The following is a 16,229-nucleotide window of genomic DNA, read 5'->3' on the forward strand; positions in this document are numbered from 1 at the left end:
GAAACCTCTCTTATTTAGAAAACAGAATCATTTCAATGTATCTCAGTTAGGGAAAACACCTTTTGAGGTTGACAAACTAGGACTGTGTTGGACTGGGAAGGGCAGCATGTTCCAAAGTTGAATTGCCCTCACACGATAATACCATGCCAACTGCCCTCCCCCCCGGCCCCGTATCTTGGCTTGCAAGGATTTGATTTTTATCAGTAAACGTTGATAAATGTCGATTTCACTGAACACTCATAAAAGATGAAAAAAATTCCATCAGTGATGATTAAAATGTACAGATAAGCAAAGTAAGTAAAATGCTCCTTGAGAACTTGAGTTTGATTTAAGGCTATTTACTTCGTATATTTTGATATATTATGTTAACAATTTGTGTTTTAACAATTATAAAACTTTCATCTTTTTTTGAATCTCAAAATCTACTGTCATTAATTTGTCTGACCCCACATATGTTCCCACAACTGTGATAATTTAAAATGAAAAAAAAAAAGCTTAAAACCCATAATTTTGAACAACTGTGAAGATTTAAATAAAAATAAAAGGATGCTTAAAATAAACAAGTTAGGGCTGTCAATCATAGTTAACTCACACGATTAAAAAAATTAATCACGATTAATCGCACTGCTAAATAATTGCCAATAGAAATTTATTAAATAATTTTGGATTTTTTTCTACCTTTTCAAATATATTGATTTATAATTACAACACAGAATACAAAGTGTACAGTGCTCATTTTATATTATTATTTTTATTACAAATATTTGCAATGTAAAGTGATAAACAAAAGAAATAGTATTTTTCAATACACCTTATACAAGTACTGTAATGCAAACTCTTTATCATGAAAGTGTAACTTACAAATGTAGAATTTTTTTGTTACATAGCTTCACTCAAAAACAAAACACTAAAACTTTAGAGCCTACAAATCCACTCAGTCCTACTTCTTCTTCAGCCAAATTTGTTTACGTTTAGGGGAGATAATGCTGCCTCCTTCTGACTTAAAATGTCACCTGAAAGTGAGACCAGGCATTCGCATGGCACTTTTGTAGCCAGCGTTGCAAGGTATTTATGTGCCAGATATGCTAAACATTCATATGCCCCTTCATGCTTCAGCCACCATTCCAGAGGACATGCTTCCATGCTGATGATGATCGTTTGAAAAAAAAAAGTATTAATTAAATTTGTGACTGAACTCCTTGGGGGAGAATTGTATGTTTCCTTTTTTGTTTTACTCGCATTCTGCCATATATTTCATGTTATAGCTGTCTCAGATGATGATCCAGCACGTTGTTCATTTTAAGAACACTGTCACTGCAGATTTGACAAAACGCAAAGATGGTACCAGTGTGAGATTTCTAAAGCTAGCTACACACTCAACCCAAGGTTTAAGAATCTGAATTGCCATCCAAAATCTGAGAGGGATGAGGTGTGGAACATGCTTTCAGAAGTCTTAAAAGAGCAACACTCAGATGCAGAAACTACAGAACCCAAACTACCAAAAAAGAAAATCAACCTTCTGCTGGTGGCATCTGACTCAGATGATGAAAATAAACATGCATTGGTCCACTCTGCTTTGGATTGTTATCGAGCAGAACCTGTTGTCAGCATGGATGCACATCTTCTAGAATGGTGGTTGAAGCATGCCAAGGCCACATGAATCTTTAATGCATCTGGTATGTAAATATCTTGCGATGCCAGCTACAACAGTGCCCTGCGAACGCCCGTTCTCACTTTCAGGTGACATTTTAAACAAGAACCGGGCAGCATTATTGCCTGCAAATTGTAACCGAACTTGTTTGTCTGAGCGATTGGCTGAAGTAGGACTTAGTGGACTTGCAGGCTCTAAAGTTTTACATTGTTTTATTTTTAAATGCAGGTTTTTTTGGTACATAATTCTACATTTGTAAGTTCAACTTTCATGATAAAGAGATTGCACTACAGTAATTGTATTAGGTGAATTGAAAAATACTATTTCTTTTGTTTTTTACAATGCAAATATTTGTAATAAAAATAATAATGTAAAGTGAGCACTGTACACTTTGTATTTTGTGTTGTAATTGAAATCAATATATTTGAAAATGTAGAAAACATTCACAAATCTTTAAATAAATGATATTCTATTATTATTTCACAGCCAGATTAATCACAATTAATTTTTTAATTGCTTGACAGCCCTAAGACAAATACTTTCCATTGAAATTATTTAAAAATATAAATTGAATTTTGCCACGCCGACATATATAAATGGAGCTCCAGTTCAGGCACCTTGGATGGCCACAACTATGGCAACATATGCATTTTGCATTCTGGAGCCATGAAACCATTTAAAATTTTTTTTTAAATATCTTTAGTATTATGTTTAACAGATTAGTTTCTCTGTTGTGGATGTAATTTCTGTTTTACAGTGACAGGAATATCAAATTCATAGTAAAGATTCTTGAGAATAACTGTTAGTATGAGTATTTTGTCATTTCTTAAACTTGAGTACTACCGATGTTCTTTTCTATAGGAAAGCTTGACATTATTTTTTTACGGTTTTTGGTGGTACCTATGAATGAAGGAAAGACCTTTCCATAGTTAATGAAAATATTGAGATGCCTTCCATGCACAAATAATTTTTAGAGTTTACAAAAAAATAAAAATAACTAAATAAATCAAACTTGGCATCGATCAAGACCCTGATCAAGAAATTCACTTTTCATGGTGGACTCCTGAGTCCCTGGAAAGCCCCACTGACTTTTAGTACCCACTGAGTCAGTTAAGAGAGAGGGTCTTTTTTCTGCAATAAAGATTACAATTCAAGAAATTTTACTTGGAATAAGTTATAAACATTCTGAAATACCATATTGTACAAGCTGGATGTGCTTATTTTTACTGACTTTTAAAAAAAACATAGAAGGTGTGATGCTTCAGTGTGTTATGGTATGAATATATGTCTGAAGCATTACATGTTGAAATAAGGATTTAAATGAACAGGTCAAGCTTTCATGCAAATATTGAATTGTATGTATGTTCTATTTTCAAGTGCTGGTAGGTCACTTTAAACTAGCACCTTTTCTATTTGTTGTTTAAAATAATACTTTAAAAAACTAAAAATGATATTAAGTACAAAAATGATGTGCAGTATTACTGCTGACCCTTTACATGCTTAATGTCTGTAATCTGGACATGTTGCACTTGAATATTAAGGCATTAAACGCCATATAAAGTAATGCAAATCATAATGTATATACGAGCCAGCTGACTTACACTTCCTTTGAATTTCATGGGTGGTGCTTTTTAAAATCTCAGCTTCAATGTTGGATGAATTCATGGATTTTGTTTTTGCATTTATTCTATGTATAGTCCCTGATTCAATAATGAACTTACGCACTTTCTTAAGTTTCAAAGCATGTTTTAAATACTTTGTTGAGTCAAGACCACAATGTGTGCACTGAGACACAGGCAGATAGACCCCAGTGTAAGTCAGTGGGGCTCTGCACATGTGTAGGGATCTGACCAGTTAGTTTTCTTTGCAGGATCTGAGCCTTAGAGAGCCAATTTAATTTGTGTGGTTGGTACATATGTGCTGTGGAGGCTTGATCCAATGTCCACTGGAAAGTGTGGAAAGATGCCCATTAATTTCCATGGGCTCTGGGTCAAGTTCTATGTACGGTTAAACCTTAGGTTCCCATGACAGAGTGGAGAAGAATTCTGTTCTGCTTCAGATGACAGCGACAAACAGATGTCCATGTTTTTAGCTGACACGCAGCCCTCTTTTGATCTCAGCAAAGATTCTTTTAACTGCAGTTTAAATATACCTCATATCTGTAGTAGTAACTCATCTGTTTGTTTTGTCGTCTTTGTTTTTTTTTGAACCTGGATTTTTGTGACTTCTTGCTACTATGTAACATTTTGTGAGTTGTTGCAATTGACAGACTTGTCTGAATTTAGCTTAGAACAGAGATTTAGCTGTGTATTTGTTTTTTCGTGGCAACAGTAATATTGTTCTTTATGTAAAAATATCTGCCTTACAGGAAAAAGTATTGCATATTATTTACTAAGACACTGATCTTGTCAGTGAGAGATCTGTCTGCATCCAGAGTAGTTTCCACACTGTTCCCTAAGAAGCAATTTAGCCTTAGGGAAAAAGTGCATGTCCCAAGCCAGTGGCCAGAGTAAATCCAAAAATATTTTGAATACATTTAAATAAAATGTATTTATTTTGACCTTTTGTTGTTAAAATTGCCTATGTGTTTTTATGCCTGTTTTTAACATATTTTAACAGGATGGAGTCAATTAGCCGCTATGCATTGTGTTATGCTTCCTGACCTGTTGGGACTGGAGAAATTTAGACCTCCTCTTCTTGAGATGCTAGCTCGCAGGTGGCAGGATCGATGCTTGGAGGTAATATTAAGTTTCAAATTGCAAAACAAAGGGTTCTGCGTATGACAAAGAATTTAGGTTCTAAAAAAAATTGTAAGCTGCAAAATTGGATAATGGTTAATATATTTTTAAATAGCAGGTCATCTTTTAAACAGATACTTGGCCTCTCTATATTTTAAACCAGTATTTTGGATTTAAATAGGGAGCTAGAACTGTAGAACTTTATCAAGAGAAATATGAATCTGTGGTTTATCTAACTGGCCACTGGATGTCATCATTGTTCCACTAAAATACCTGTAAGTAATTTTATTTGGCAGTAGAAAACCCCCCTTTCTACAGACCATTTTAACAAATTCATTTGGAGTAGCTGAATTCCAAGCAGTTTATAGGTCTTCTCTTTTATTTAATAAAATAAGTGAAATAAAACGATGAGATAACTGGCTCTGTGGATATGGAGAAAGCTTTTGATACGGTCTCCCACAGTATTCTTACCAGCAAGTTAAAAAAGTATGGATTGGATGAATGGACTATAAGGTGGATAGAAAGCTGGCTAGATTGTTGGGCTCAACAGGTAGTGATCAACGGTTCGATGTCTAGTTGGCAGAGTGCCCCTGGGGTCTGTCCTGTGGCCGGTTTTGTTCACTGTCTTCATTAATGATCTGGATGATGGAATGGTTTGCACCCTCAGCATGTTCGCAGATGACACTAAGCTGGGGGGGTGAGGTAGATATGGTGGAAGGTAGGGATAGGGTACAGAGTGACTTAGATAAATTGGAAGATTGGGCCAAAAGAAATCTGATGAGGTTCAACAAGGACAAGTGCGGAGTCCTGTACTTAGGATGGAAGAATCCCATGCACGGCTACAAGCTGGGGACCGACTGACTGGCTAAGTGTCAGTTCTGCAGTAAAGGATCTGGGGATTACAGTGGACAAGAAGCTGAATAAGAGTCAACAGTGTGCTCTTGTTACCAAGGAGGCTAATGGCATATTGGGCTGCATTAGTAGGAGCATTGCCAGCACATCAAGGGAAGTGATTATTCCCCTCTATTCAGCACTGGTGAGGCCACATCTTTAGTATTGTGTCCAGCTTTGGGCCCCCCACTACAGAAAGGATGTAGACAAATTGGAGAAAGTCCAGTGGAGGGCAACAAAAATTATTAGGGGGCTGGGGCACATGATTTATGAGGAGAGGCTGAGGGAACTGGGCTTATTTAGTCTGCAGAAGAGAGTGGGGGGGCGGGGATTTGATAGCAACCTTCAACTACCTCAAGGGGAGTTCCAGAGAGGATGGAGCTAGGCTGTCTCAGTGGTAGCAGATGACAGAACAAGGAGTAATGGTCTCAAGCTGCAGGCGGGGAGGTCTAGGTTTGATATTAGGAAAAACTATTTCATTAGGAGGGTGGTGAAGCACTGGAATGGGTTACCTATCAAGGTGGTGAAATCTCCATCGTTAGGTTTTTTAAGGCCCGCTTGACGAAGCCCTGGCTGGGATGATTTAGTTGATGTTGGTCCTGCTTTGAGCAGGGGGTTGGACCAGATGACCTCTTGAAGTCTTTTCCAATCCTAATCTTCTATGATTCTAAGTGAAAGCACTCTTCAATTTGTCAAGAAGTCAATGAAAGCTAAAAAACTATTAACGTTTGTTTAATTTTTTTTTGCATTTACTTATGGAAATGGACGTAGAATTTAGCTCTATGTAACTGTCAGAGATGATTTTTTTCATTATGTCCCAGAGACCTAAAAACAGTATTTAGGTTCAGGGAGGACATATTCACTGCACCCTATCTTTTTCTGTTTAAAAAATGAAACTTACTACAATTTCATGTATATTATGGTTAATTTATAAACATTCCTTTGACATTTGAACATCTGTATTTTTTCTTAATTTCTGAGTAACCTACAATGATGAACACGAAACATAAATGTACTATATATATATTTGAAATATATTTTATCCATTCAGATCTAGAATTTTCTGGAATCTGCTTAAAATCTCATTAAGGACAAAGTTTTCAACTCAATTTCTATTAAGAGGCTGCTAAGTTATTATAATTTTTGGAATGCATTTACAATAGTCCGAAAACAGGTTGGCACCACCTATGCTGTTGTATGTGTGTGTGTGGGGGGTGGGGTGGGGGGGAAAGGGGGAGGCGGCAGGGGAGTTATTGTGCAGCTTTAAAAGAAAGGAATGAAGAACAGAGCTGTGGAATTTAAGCAGTCTCCTAGTTTAATTGGTGTATGCTTTGTGTTATCTGCCTGAAGTAGACTTTGTACAAAAGCACTGGTAGATTTGTATATTTCTGAGTAGTTGTCCTATTACTAGATATTATATAATATGTTCGTGTTCCCAGAAAGCACAATCACTTTCAAAGATAACTGAAATTTTCCTCATCCGCAAAGTTTGGTAGCTAGAACACTTGAGTTAGCTGTCAGATATAGACCCTGCTCTGTCAGTGACTTCTTCTTTGACCTTGGGCAAGTGCCTTAACTTCTGTGTCTCAGATACCCCATATCTAAATGTATATGGTGATGCTTACTTTTATTAAATGCTTTGACATCTGTGGATGGAAATTTTGCCATTTACATTTAAAATATTATTTTGTATTTGTTGGTTTTATAGTATTTTTTTCTTTAACATGAAAATCTTCTGAAGATTTCCTCCACTACTATTGCGCAGTTGTCCAGATTATATACTAAATGGGCAAAAGCATTTTAAACTTAATGACTTCTTAAAAAATGTGGTTTTTTTAACTTTTTTTCAAACTTTGTTGAAGTTGGAAAAGTATTTTGGGAAAGTATAGAAGAGAATTCTATAGAATTCTCTCTCTAAGTAGTTATAGAAAGTCCCAAATTAATTTTCCTTTAACATCTTTCACAGAAAAGAAGGTCTAATTTCTTAGAGCATGATATTTAGCAACAGATCTATAAATTCAGGACTTAGTTGTGAGCTCCCTTGTATTCTCCCTTCCCTAACTTGGCCTCCTTATATTGCTGATCTTTTCATTGGCATGGAAAAGTCGCTACTGTGGGGCTTTATACCTCTTCCTCCGGAGGGCAAGGTGTAGTTAAAGCAGCTATATGGCTTGCACAGCATACCTTCCCAGCCTCAGCCCCACCTAGGGGAAGCAGGGACCGAACTGTAACTTGGTGGCATAAGTATGTGATGCCTGCACTGGGTTTTGTAAATATATCTTTTTAGATTAGCTCTGTTGTTTGTATTGTAAGAATGTAATGGCTGGATAACTTTCCCATGACCTTTTTAAAATATTTGTAAATCTTATTTGAGAGTTGAGCTTGTATGATATTCTGGTTTACTTTGTAGGTAAGGGAAGCTGCCCAGGCCTTGCTGTTAGCAGAACTGAGAAGAATTGAACAGGCAGGGCGGAAAGAAACAATTGATGCTTGGGCTCCATATTTACCACAATATATTGACAGTATTATATCACGTGAGTACTCTCCATTTATCCTGAAACTAATTTGGTTAAAATATATGATTAAGGAAAGTGTATAAACAACAAATATGAATACTGGTACAAACCAGAGGAAAGCTGTTTTATTGGTAATATCTGTTATTTAATTAAATCCCAGAATTTAGGTTATTAGCTGTCTGGGTAATCAAACTTTTCTCTTTCTGAATGATCAGCTTCACAATCACAGATTTGTGCTATAAATGTTGTCCTGTTAAAGTCTTTGACGTTTTGTGTGTGTTTCTCTATAAAGAAGGAGGAGGAAAATAAGAGAGAGCAAACTACTTTAATGGTCATTTGTTTAAAAAAGCAATAGTTTATTTAGCAAAAGCAGCACTAAAATTTCTTGACCAAAACCTCTCTCTGTATTTATTTACAAGTAGTGTAATGTCAAATGTTGTTTGAAAAAAGGTAAACTAGAGCTGTTGTCTCCTAAATGCTCATGGGCGTATACTGTATGTGTCTGAAATATCTGTGCAAGGTTGGTCTCGTCCAGTTCCGCTTTTAAGTCACGTTTTGGGAATGGCTAGTGTTACATTTATAAACACATTATTTCAATATTTATCCCATGAAATTTCCAAGTGAATTAATTGTTGTAAAACTGGAAGGAAAACCAAATACTAATCCTTCATTTTTTCCCCCTGCCTGAGTAAAGTTCAGACAGTTTATGTGCTGCCAAGGACATGGTTAACTTGATCACCTTGCTGCAATTCAACAGAGTAGGGCTGAATTTAAAAAAAAAAAAAATTAGTTATAAGGACGGGAGAGATTTCTCTGATGGTAATTGGATATGTGTTTGTGAGCTGAATAACAGAAGGCTTTGTAACTTCCTGGTATTTAAATTCAGCTTTTCCATAAATCTGTCCAGTAGCCTTGAATAAATGTAGTTATTTCTGCTCCTCTTCTTATGCTATCTTTGAACTAATGACTGGAGCCATGGTTAACCTTCTACTTCTAGACATTAAGTTTCAGACTTAGTGCCATGCAGCGTTAAAAGACATCAATAAATTAATATTCCAATTTACTTGAAAAGAGTATTCATAGATTTATTTTCAACTCAATAAAGTGCAATTTATGTGTTTGAATATTCCCTCCATAACATTCTCCCCCCCCCATCTAGAACTATTTGTATAATATTTTCAAAAGCACAGAAATGACTTTAGAAGCTTCAGTACCTTTTTCAGAAGTCACTTAGGAGCCCAGGTCTCGCTAAAAGTGAACAGAACTTGGATTCCTAAGTGCCTTAGGTACTCTGGTAATGAGGTTTGAGTTATTAAATATAAATAAATATGGTTGCTTTAAAAATGTTACCGTTGGAGATGCTGTTTTCCAGTAAAGAGGAGGAAGTTCTGATAGTTTAGTTTTCTTAGATATGTTGACGAATGCATCTTGGAATATTTTGAAAATATTCCACCTTGTATTAATGCTGCATAACAGCATTAGTTGATAACAGAAGGAGTTGCACTTTGTCTTTCCTTATATAATAAACCAAGTTTCATGGAACAATTTGTTTAAAAAAAACCCCCAAACTAGTTGTTGTTATTAAGGCCCAGGTCCTGCAGTCTATTAGTAGATCACTCTTGTTTCTACACACATTCCTACTGAAGTACATGGAGCACTTCCTGATACAAGGGTCCTCCCACTTGGATCAGATTGCGGGGTGGGACCTAATTTTGGTGGTGTTGAAAGATGGTACATTGGTGGACCTGAGAATTAAGTGTTTATCCACTGAATATGTACCATACATATTTTGATAAAGCAAGCTTCTCCATTCTAGCCACAGATGTGGAGATCATCAGTAAGAGTAAGAAAGGTATTTTAGTCTCTGTGATTGTCTCCATTGATACTGCCAGTAAAGGTAGTAGGGTGATATTTATTTGTAACATCTGTTCACTAGAAGCTGTTCTGAGACCACCAGGCCACTTTATTCAAGCTATTGAATAGCCATCTTTATACCTAATAGAAAACCTTGAAAAATATTTTGTTTTAGATGCAAAATGACTTTATACATTTTAGATTTTTATCTTGGTCCACTCAGAGATTATTAATAAATATATATTTATGAAAACAGGATTTTCCTAGCTACAATATTTGCTGCTACAACCTATTCCTAACTTAATATTTCTGTAACATATCAATGATATTTCTAAAGCAACTTGTAATTGGAGCCAATGGAGCTTTCAAATTTGATTTTATTGTAAGTTTAGGGGAAATCCCTTAAGCTTCAGTGCTGTTTCATTATAGTATTTTATTAAAGATAATATGAATTTGTTGATGTGTCAACTACTCAAAAGGCATTATTTTTGTAAAAACAGTAATAATTTCCTATATTGAAATAGGATTTACGGGTATAGAGCTTATCACATAGGTATAATTTAATTAATTGCTAAAATGTGCAGTAACACTGTGCACCAACATTTATTCTGCCCTAATCCTGTGGATGAAGTAGATGAACTAAGAGGTCTTTTTCCTTTTATAGTTCCTGTATCAATATTTCACAAAAGATTAGAACAAGAAACGAAGGAGAATCTAATAGAAACTACAGGAAACATGTACGTTGGCCATATTTAATTTCCTGACTTGGAATTTGTCTAGGCTACTCCAGCATCCTGTTGTTTCCTGAACCATGTTAAAGAACTGTTTTAAACACTGGCAAAGAGTTAAATCACTAAAATTCATCTGCAGCACCTCTATGTTCTGTGGTTGGCTCCCACCCAAGTATTGGCTAGGCTGACGTTGCTTACCTTTTGAAATTTGATGAAATCACATTTTAAGATTATATTAATACAGACTTTTTTTTATTATTTTGCCTTACTTTTTTACTTAAAAAAACAAACATACACACCCCCTCCCAACAATTCTTTGGAGGTTATAAAGGGTTTTTTAATCTAAAATTTTAAGTGCCGTTTTTGCTGACCAAGGCTCTTGATAACTTCTTTGAACATATTACTAATAAAAACTGTACTGTCTTAATATTTTCTGGATTTTTTTTATATTTTTCTAGTATAATAAAATAGTGAAAAATACACACAGTTCTCTAAATAGGTACAATAACTCTATACTAAAATAATGAACTCACTTAACCCTTACGAGCTATCTAATACATTTATTCATGCCTACCTTCATCATTTAGGCCCCATTCTTGCAAACACTCTGTACCTGGTTAACAATTACAGAGAGTAATCCCACTGAAATCAAAATAACTATTGAAATAAACGAGACTACTCATGATATTAAAGATAAGCACATGCCTAAGCATTTGCCAGTTTCAGGCCTTGAAGTTCACCCAACACTTCACTGTCTAGCTGCTTGTTTGGAAGCAGTAACACTGTCTTAAAGGAACTACTCATGACATGTCTCATTTGCCCAGGTTTCAGAGATAGAGGATCTATTTGAATATAATGTAAATATTTGTTTAAATATTAATCTACAGTAATTTTGCCTATTTTTACAGTTTGCCATGTACACAACAAAAAATAATTGGCCAGTTCAGAAGTATTTCCCAGTGTTTTGGGTCTGTGACCCTACATTATGTACAGTAATGCCTAGACATTGGAGGTAGAGATAGGGACTACACTGGCTGGTAGTTTACCTTACTTCCTTTTGAAATTATTCCTTGGCTTTTATCATTTTAAGTAAAAACCATAAACAGTAGTTATTTAATTTTTGTGTTAAACATATATTAAGACTCTCTTTAACTTGTTTTTAATACTGGAGGATCTCTTTGTTTCACTTCCTTCCTCTGTATAGAAAGGGGATGTTCACTTTTTTTCCTTCTGTTCTCTCTTCCCCCATCAAAATTTTTTTAAAAAGTAGTAATTGGTGCTGGGATTGATGAATTGGAAACTCAGGTCCTCTGTCCATAAAACTAGTACAGCAGTAGCAGTGCTCCCTTGTGTGTCATGCCATTATGTCTCAAACCTGACCAGAAGGAACTGTTTCTAGGGATATGAAGGTTTTTACTTTGACCTCTCTGCTGAGTCTGTCCGTCAGCTTATGATACTGAACACTTGTCTGGTTGAGACTGGATTTTTGACCACCAATTCATTTCACAGTGGTTACTGAACAGCCACTGTCTAGTCAGGGCCGGCTCCAGACCCCAGCGCGCTTGGGGCGGCGTCCCAGCGGGAGGGCGGCAGGCGGCTCCGGCGGACCTCCCGCAAGCATGCCTGTGGAAGGTCCGCTGGGACCGTGGCTCCAGTGGACCTCCCGCAGACATGCCTGCGGAGGGGCCGCTAGTCCCGCGGCTCCGGTGGAGCATCCGCAGGCATGCCTGCAGGAGGTTCACTGGAGCCGCGGGGCCAGCGGACCCTCCACAGGCATGTCTGCAGGAGGTCCACCGGAGCCGTGGGACCGGCGACCGCTAGAGCGCCCCCCACGGTGTGCCGCCCTGCTTGGGGCGGTGGAAATCCTAGAGCCGCCCCTGTGTCTAGTAACCAGTTTTGGTCACTACCAGCTTCGGCTGGATTTTAACCTGTGAACTGAAGATGAAAGGCTCTATATCCTATTACCAATTTCCTTGAGCCATCTATTTCTTCTCCTCCTCTAGCCTTCCTGCTTCCAATATACTATTCTGTTCCTGATGTTGTTTGTATTAGAAATCATCCTCATTATTTTGAAACTTTTTCCCCTTCTTGGGGTGCTTTTTTTAAAGGGGAGAAAAATTGTATATGCAATAATCCTTTAATAACTATTTTGTTTCTTCTTAACTACTTTATTCTGCAGTTTCACCATATAGTTGACCATATAGTTTCATCTTTCTTTAGAGTTTTGAAATTTGGAAAAGTATACAGTACAACAGTGATACTTTTTAAGTGAACTGTTTGGTAAAACTAGGGCTTAATGTGTATATCCAAGTGTCCTTATGTTATCTTGTTTTGGATTCGGAGACGGAGCTATATTGAGAAAATCTCATCAAAATATTTTTCCTGACTATTATGTCTGTCTTTTGGATTTCTGAATGATGGACTGTAATGAAGATTGCATTAGTGCAAAAGACAGAAGCATTGTACTCATGGGCTAACAAAGGTTAAGCTGAATTTAAAATTGAGGGAAAAAAAGTCTTGTCTTTCTCATGATTAATCAACACTCGCAAACATGTATATGATGTAATATATATTATACATACTTTACTATACTATATATTACAGTAGTGTGTATATATATATGTGATATGCCAATACACATTTTCTTTCCCCTCCAACCCTTTTAAATAGCTGGCAATAGACATAAAGTTATTTCTTTTCTTCAGACATAGTTATTTTCTTACCCATTAAGGTATGCAGCATAGTAAAGAGATGGCTGTACAACTGTCCTATTTTCTTGGACATTTGTAGTGCTTCATGAGATCATCTATTCAAGTCAGACACCACGATTTACCTAGAAACCGAACCAGTTCTTACTTATTGTAAGTAGTTGCATAATAATATGCAAACACTTCTGTCTCATATAGAGAATTACTTAACATATGTTTCAGAATTGAAAATTTATTTGCTTTAAAAAATAAAATGTACATTTTTACGAACATTTCAGTGTTTGTCCAAAGGACAAATGTAATTACTATTCAGTAAGATAGATTTTTATGTTAAATGCCAATTGATTTCTGGAAGACATATAATAATCTTAGTAAATCTAAATTGGACATATAACTTAAATTATATGGAACACACAGCTTTAAAATGTTACAAACAGTTCTGTACATTTCAGAAGACCAAACTTTTGATAACTATGGCCTTTATCCAAAGTTATGACATTTACGTTTTTATTATTACACAATTAAACACAAAAATAAGGATTGAATAAGATATTAAACAATGGCATACTGTATATGGGTGGAAGAGTCTTGATTCATAGTTGTAGACATCATGCCATTCTGTATATTTGGATTTATTTTTATAATTGACCTTCTTATGAGGTCAGTTGCACTCAGTTTGTAGAATACAGCTGTAGTTGCCTTCATTCTAGGGAGTGGCTGCTATAGCAACTACTGATGATTACTAATTTCTTTTCTCTAGAGTAGCTGAGTGACCTTCTAGGATACAAGGTCATATACATAATTATTTTTGTATTGTATATGTGTGTGTATATATAAACTCCTGTTCACACTAGCCAGTGGACTATGATACTCTTGCCTTGAAAACAACCATCTTCCCCTGTTCCCGTCCCTCCCCTCCCCCCGCCCCCAGAAATGTTAGTTAAAACAAGTGGCAATAGTCATTTTGATTTTTTCCAGTTATTTGCAATATGCTATTTTGCTCATTACTTAAATTCCTATGTCTAAAAAAATTATAGAGGAATGTGCAGCATAACACATATCTATGTCAGTTGCAAGTACAGCCCTTTGTTCTTGTAGAATCTGTCTTTTTAGTTTGCTTTTGTGTTCCGATTATGAGGTGAGGATCTGTTTTCTTAGTAGCAGCCAGTGATTTATTTGTTCACAGAAAAATATTCTCTCAAGTGTTTAGTAAGAAAATATGATTACACTGATATTTTGAATTTGATCTTTTAAAGTCTTAATAATGCTTATTGTTTAATCAGCAGATGAAAGGATTAGTTAGTTTGATACTAAATTGGGACATTAGTCACAACAAAATAATCATATAAAGGGACCTAGAAAATTACTAATATGTGCAGGAAATAATAAAATCCAGCATGAGAAAAATACAGTCTAGTACAACTGGGAAAATAATTTGAAATACAGATATTGGTGGTATGGGACCAACTGTGAAAACAGTAATACTGAAAAAAACCTTGAAAATGCTAATGACCAGCAAATTGGATTTAATTTTGCAACATCATAAAACAATGACAACAATGCAATTTGGGCTGTATTAACAGAGGCATCCCATTATTGCTTAGTGGGTTTGTGTTCCTTCTAAATTACACTGGAGAAGTAGCAATTTAAAATACTGGCCTGTGGACTGCCTTCAGAAAAATGTTGACAGACTGGAGGGATTTAAAAGAGAAAAATAGAATAATTAAGGGTCTAGAAGAATTACATTGTGAGGAAAGAGTAAAATAAAAAAGTATGACTTGGGTAACTTATGGCTAAAATGGCAAACATTGACATGTATTTTAGGACAAAAGCATCAAGAGGGGAGAGGAATTGGTCAAACCGAGCATAGTTAGGAGTAAAGGCACATACTTGTGCGCAGGAAAATTTATGCTAAAATGCATGGGTGTGGAATCTGACAGATCAAGATACAGTACTTGATTTTGTTTTATTTAGGAGAGTTGAGTGAGCATAAAATGTTACCAGAAGACTTTTGCCTGCCAAGAATGTTACTTTACACTAACTGTATATAAACTGTGTATACAAAATGTTCCTTGTGCAGTTTGTATACAAGCTCATGTTTAATTGCAACAAGTGACAAACGTAAACACAAGTCTTCTGCTAACGTGATATATTCTAGCAATATACATTTAAAAAGGATAATTGACTCTTGAATGAATCAAGCCTTTGACATTAGCTGTCTGGAGGAAACAGTCAGGGTCAAATCCCTTTTCCCCTGAAGCCAATGGAAGATTTGGGCCAGGATTTCACTCGTATAGTTTAAACTAAATTGTAATTTGTCTGGCTATGCTGGAAGAAGGACAGGAGACACTGGATGTGGTTTAATTGGGCCACAACTTCATTAACAACAGTCTGGGAGTACCTGGCAGATAGGAGCATACAGTGCAGGTAATTCCATGATTATTTTAGTATATCCTAGGAGGCTTTTGTCAGCCCTCCACCTTCCTCATCCTGGTGCCCAGCCCTCCAGCTGTTGGGACCTTGCCATTTCCCCCTCGATTGAGGGTTAAGATGGGCTATAGAGGTGGCGGGGTTGGCTCCCTGCTGTGCTGGTCGTAGGAGCCCTGGAACCCCACTCCCCCTTTTCTCCTCCTATAAATCCTTTAACAATCAATTTATATGATCACTGTATTCCTTCCCTATGGAGTAACTGCACTGGACATCCGCCCCACATCAACATGAGTTGCGACATCATAGCCTAACTCCCATTCCATGTTTGTCCCCAACTAAGCGCCCCCTCTTCTCCTGAACCCAATGTGGGGAAGGCAAAAGAACCCCGCCAAACCCACTTCGCCTATGCCAATTTTGCAGTAAGGGAAAAATTCCTCTCAGGCCTCCCAAGAAAGGAGTGACTAGGTCAGTGCCCACAGCAGATCCTGACCAAACCTGATATTTCTCCATTTCCATGGGTGGGAGGGTGGGTGCTGTTCTACTTGGTCCAGGTAAAAGAGGGCTTCTCCTACCCAGCATGTACTTATATAGCCTTCTCTCTCTTCTGATCACCTGGGAGGAGGATGGATCAGCATCCCCACAACCTGCTCTGTGGGTGCTGCAACATCACTCTGTATAGTGCTTAATTTGTAATGAAAAAGGTGCTGGGG

The 16,229-nt window shown here is 36.6% G+C and overlaps 1 protein-coding gene across 5 annotated transcripts in view; it reads left to right on the plus strand.

Moving 5' to 3' along the window:
* Positions 1-16,229, plus strand: part of WDR7 (WD repeat domain 7) — a 359,332-nt gene that overhangs the window by 113,200 nt on the left and 229,903 nt on the right. For all 5 annotated transcript variants that reach the window (XR_005600425.1, XM_039544674.1, XM_039544673.1 and 2 more), the window contains 2 exons: positions 4,271-4,389; positions 7,691-7,814. Coding sequence is in view for 4 of the 5 variants with exons in the window: in XM_039544674.1 (XP_039400608.1) it covers positions 4,271-4,389; positions 7,691-7,814 (243 nt within the window). In the remaining variant the exon portion in view is untranslated. The remainder of the gene's footprint in view (positions 1-4,270; positions 4,390-7,690; positions 7,815-16,229) is intronic.

This window comes from Mauremys reevesii, linkage group 6 (genome assembly GCF_016161935.1).
Source record: "Mauremys reevesii isolate NIE-2019 linkage group 6, ASM1616193v1, whole genome shotgun sequence".
Classification (NCBI taxonomy): domain Eukaryota; kingdom Metazoa; phylum Chordata; order Testudines; family Geoemydidae; genus Mauremys; species Mauremys reevesii.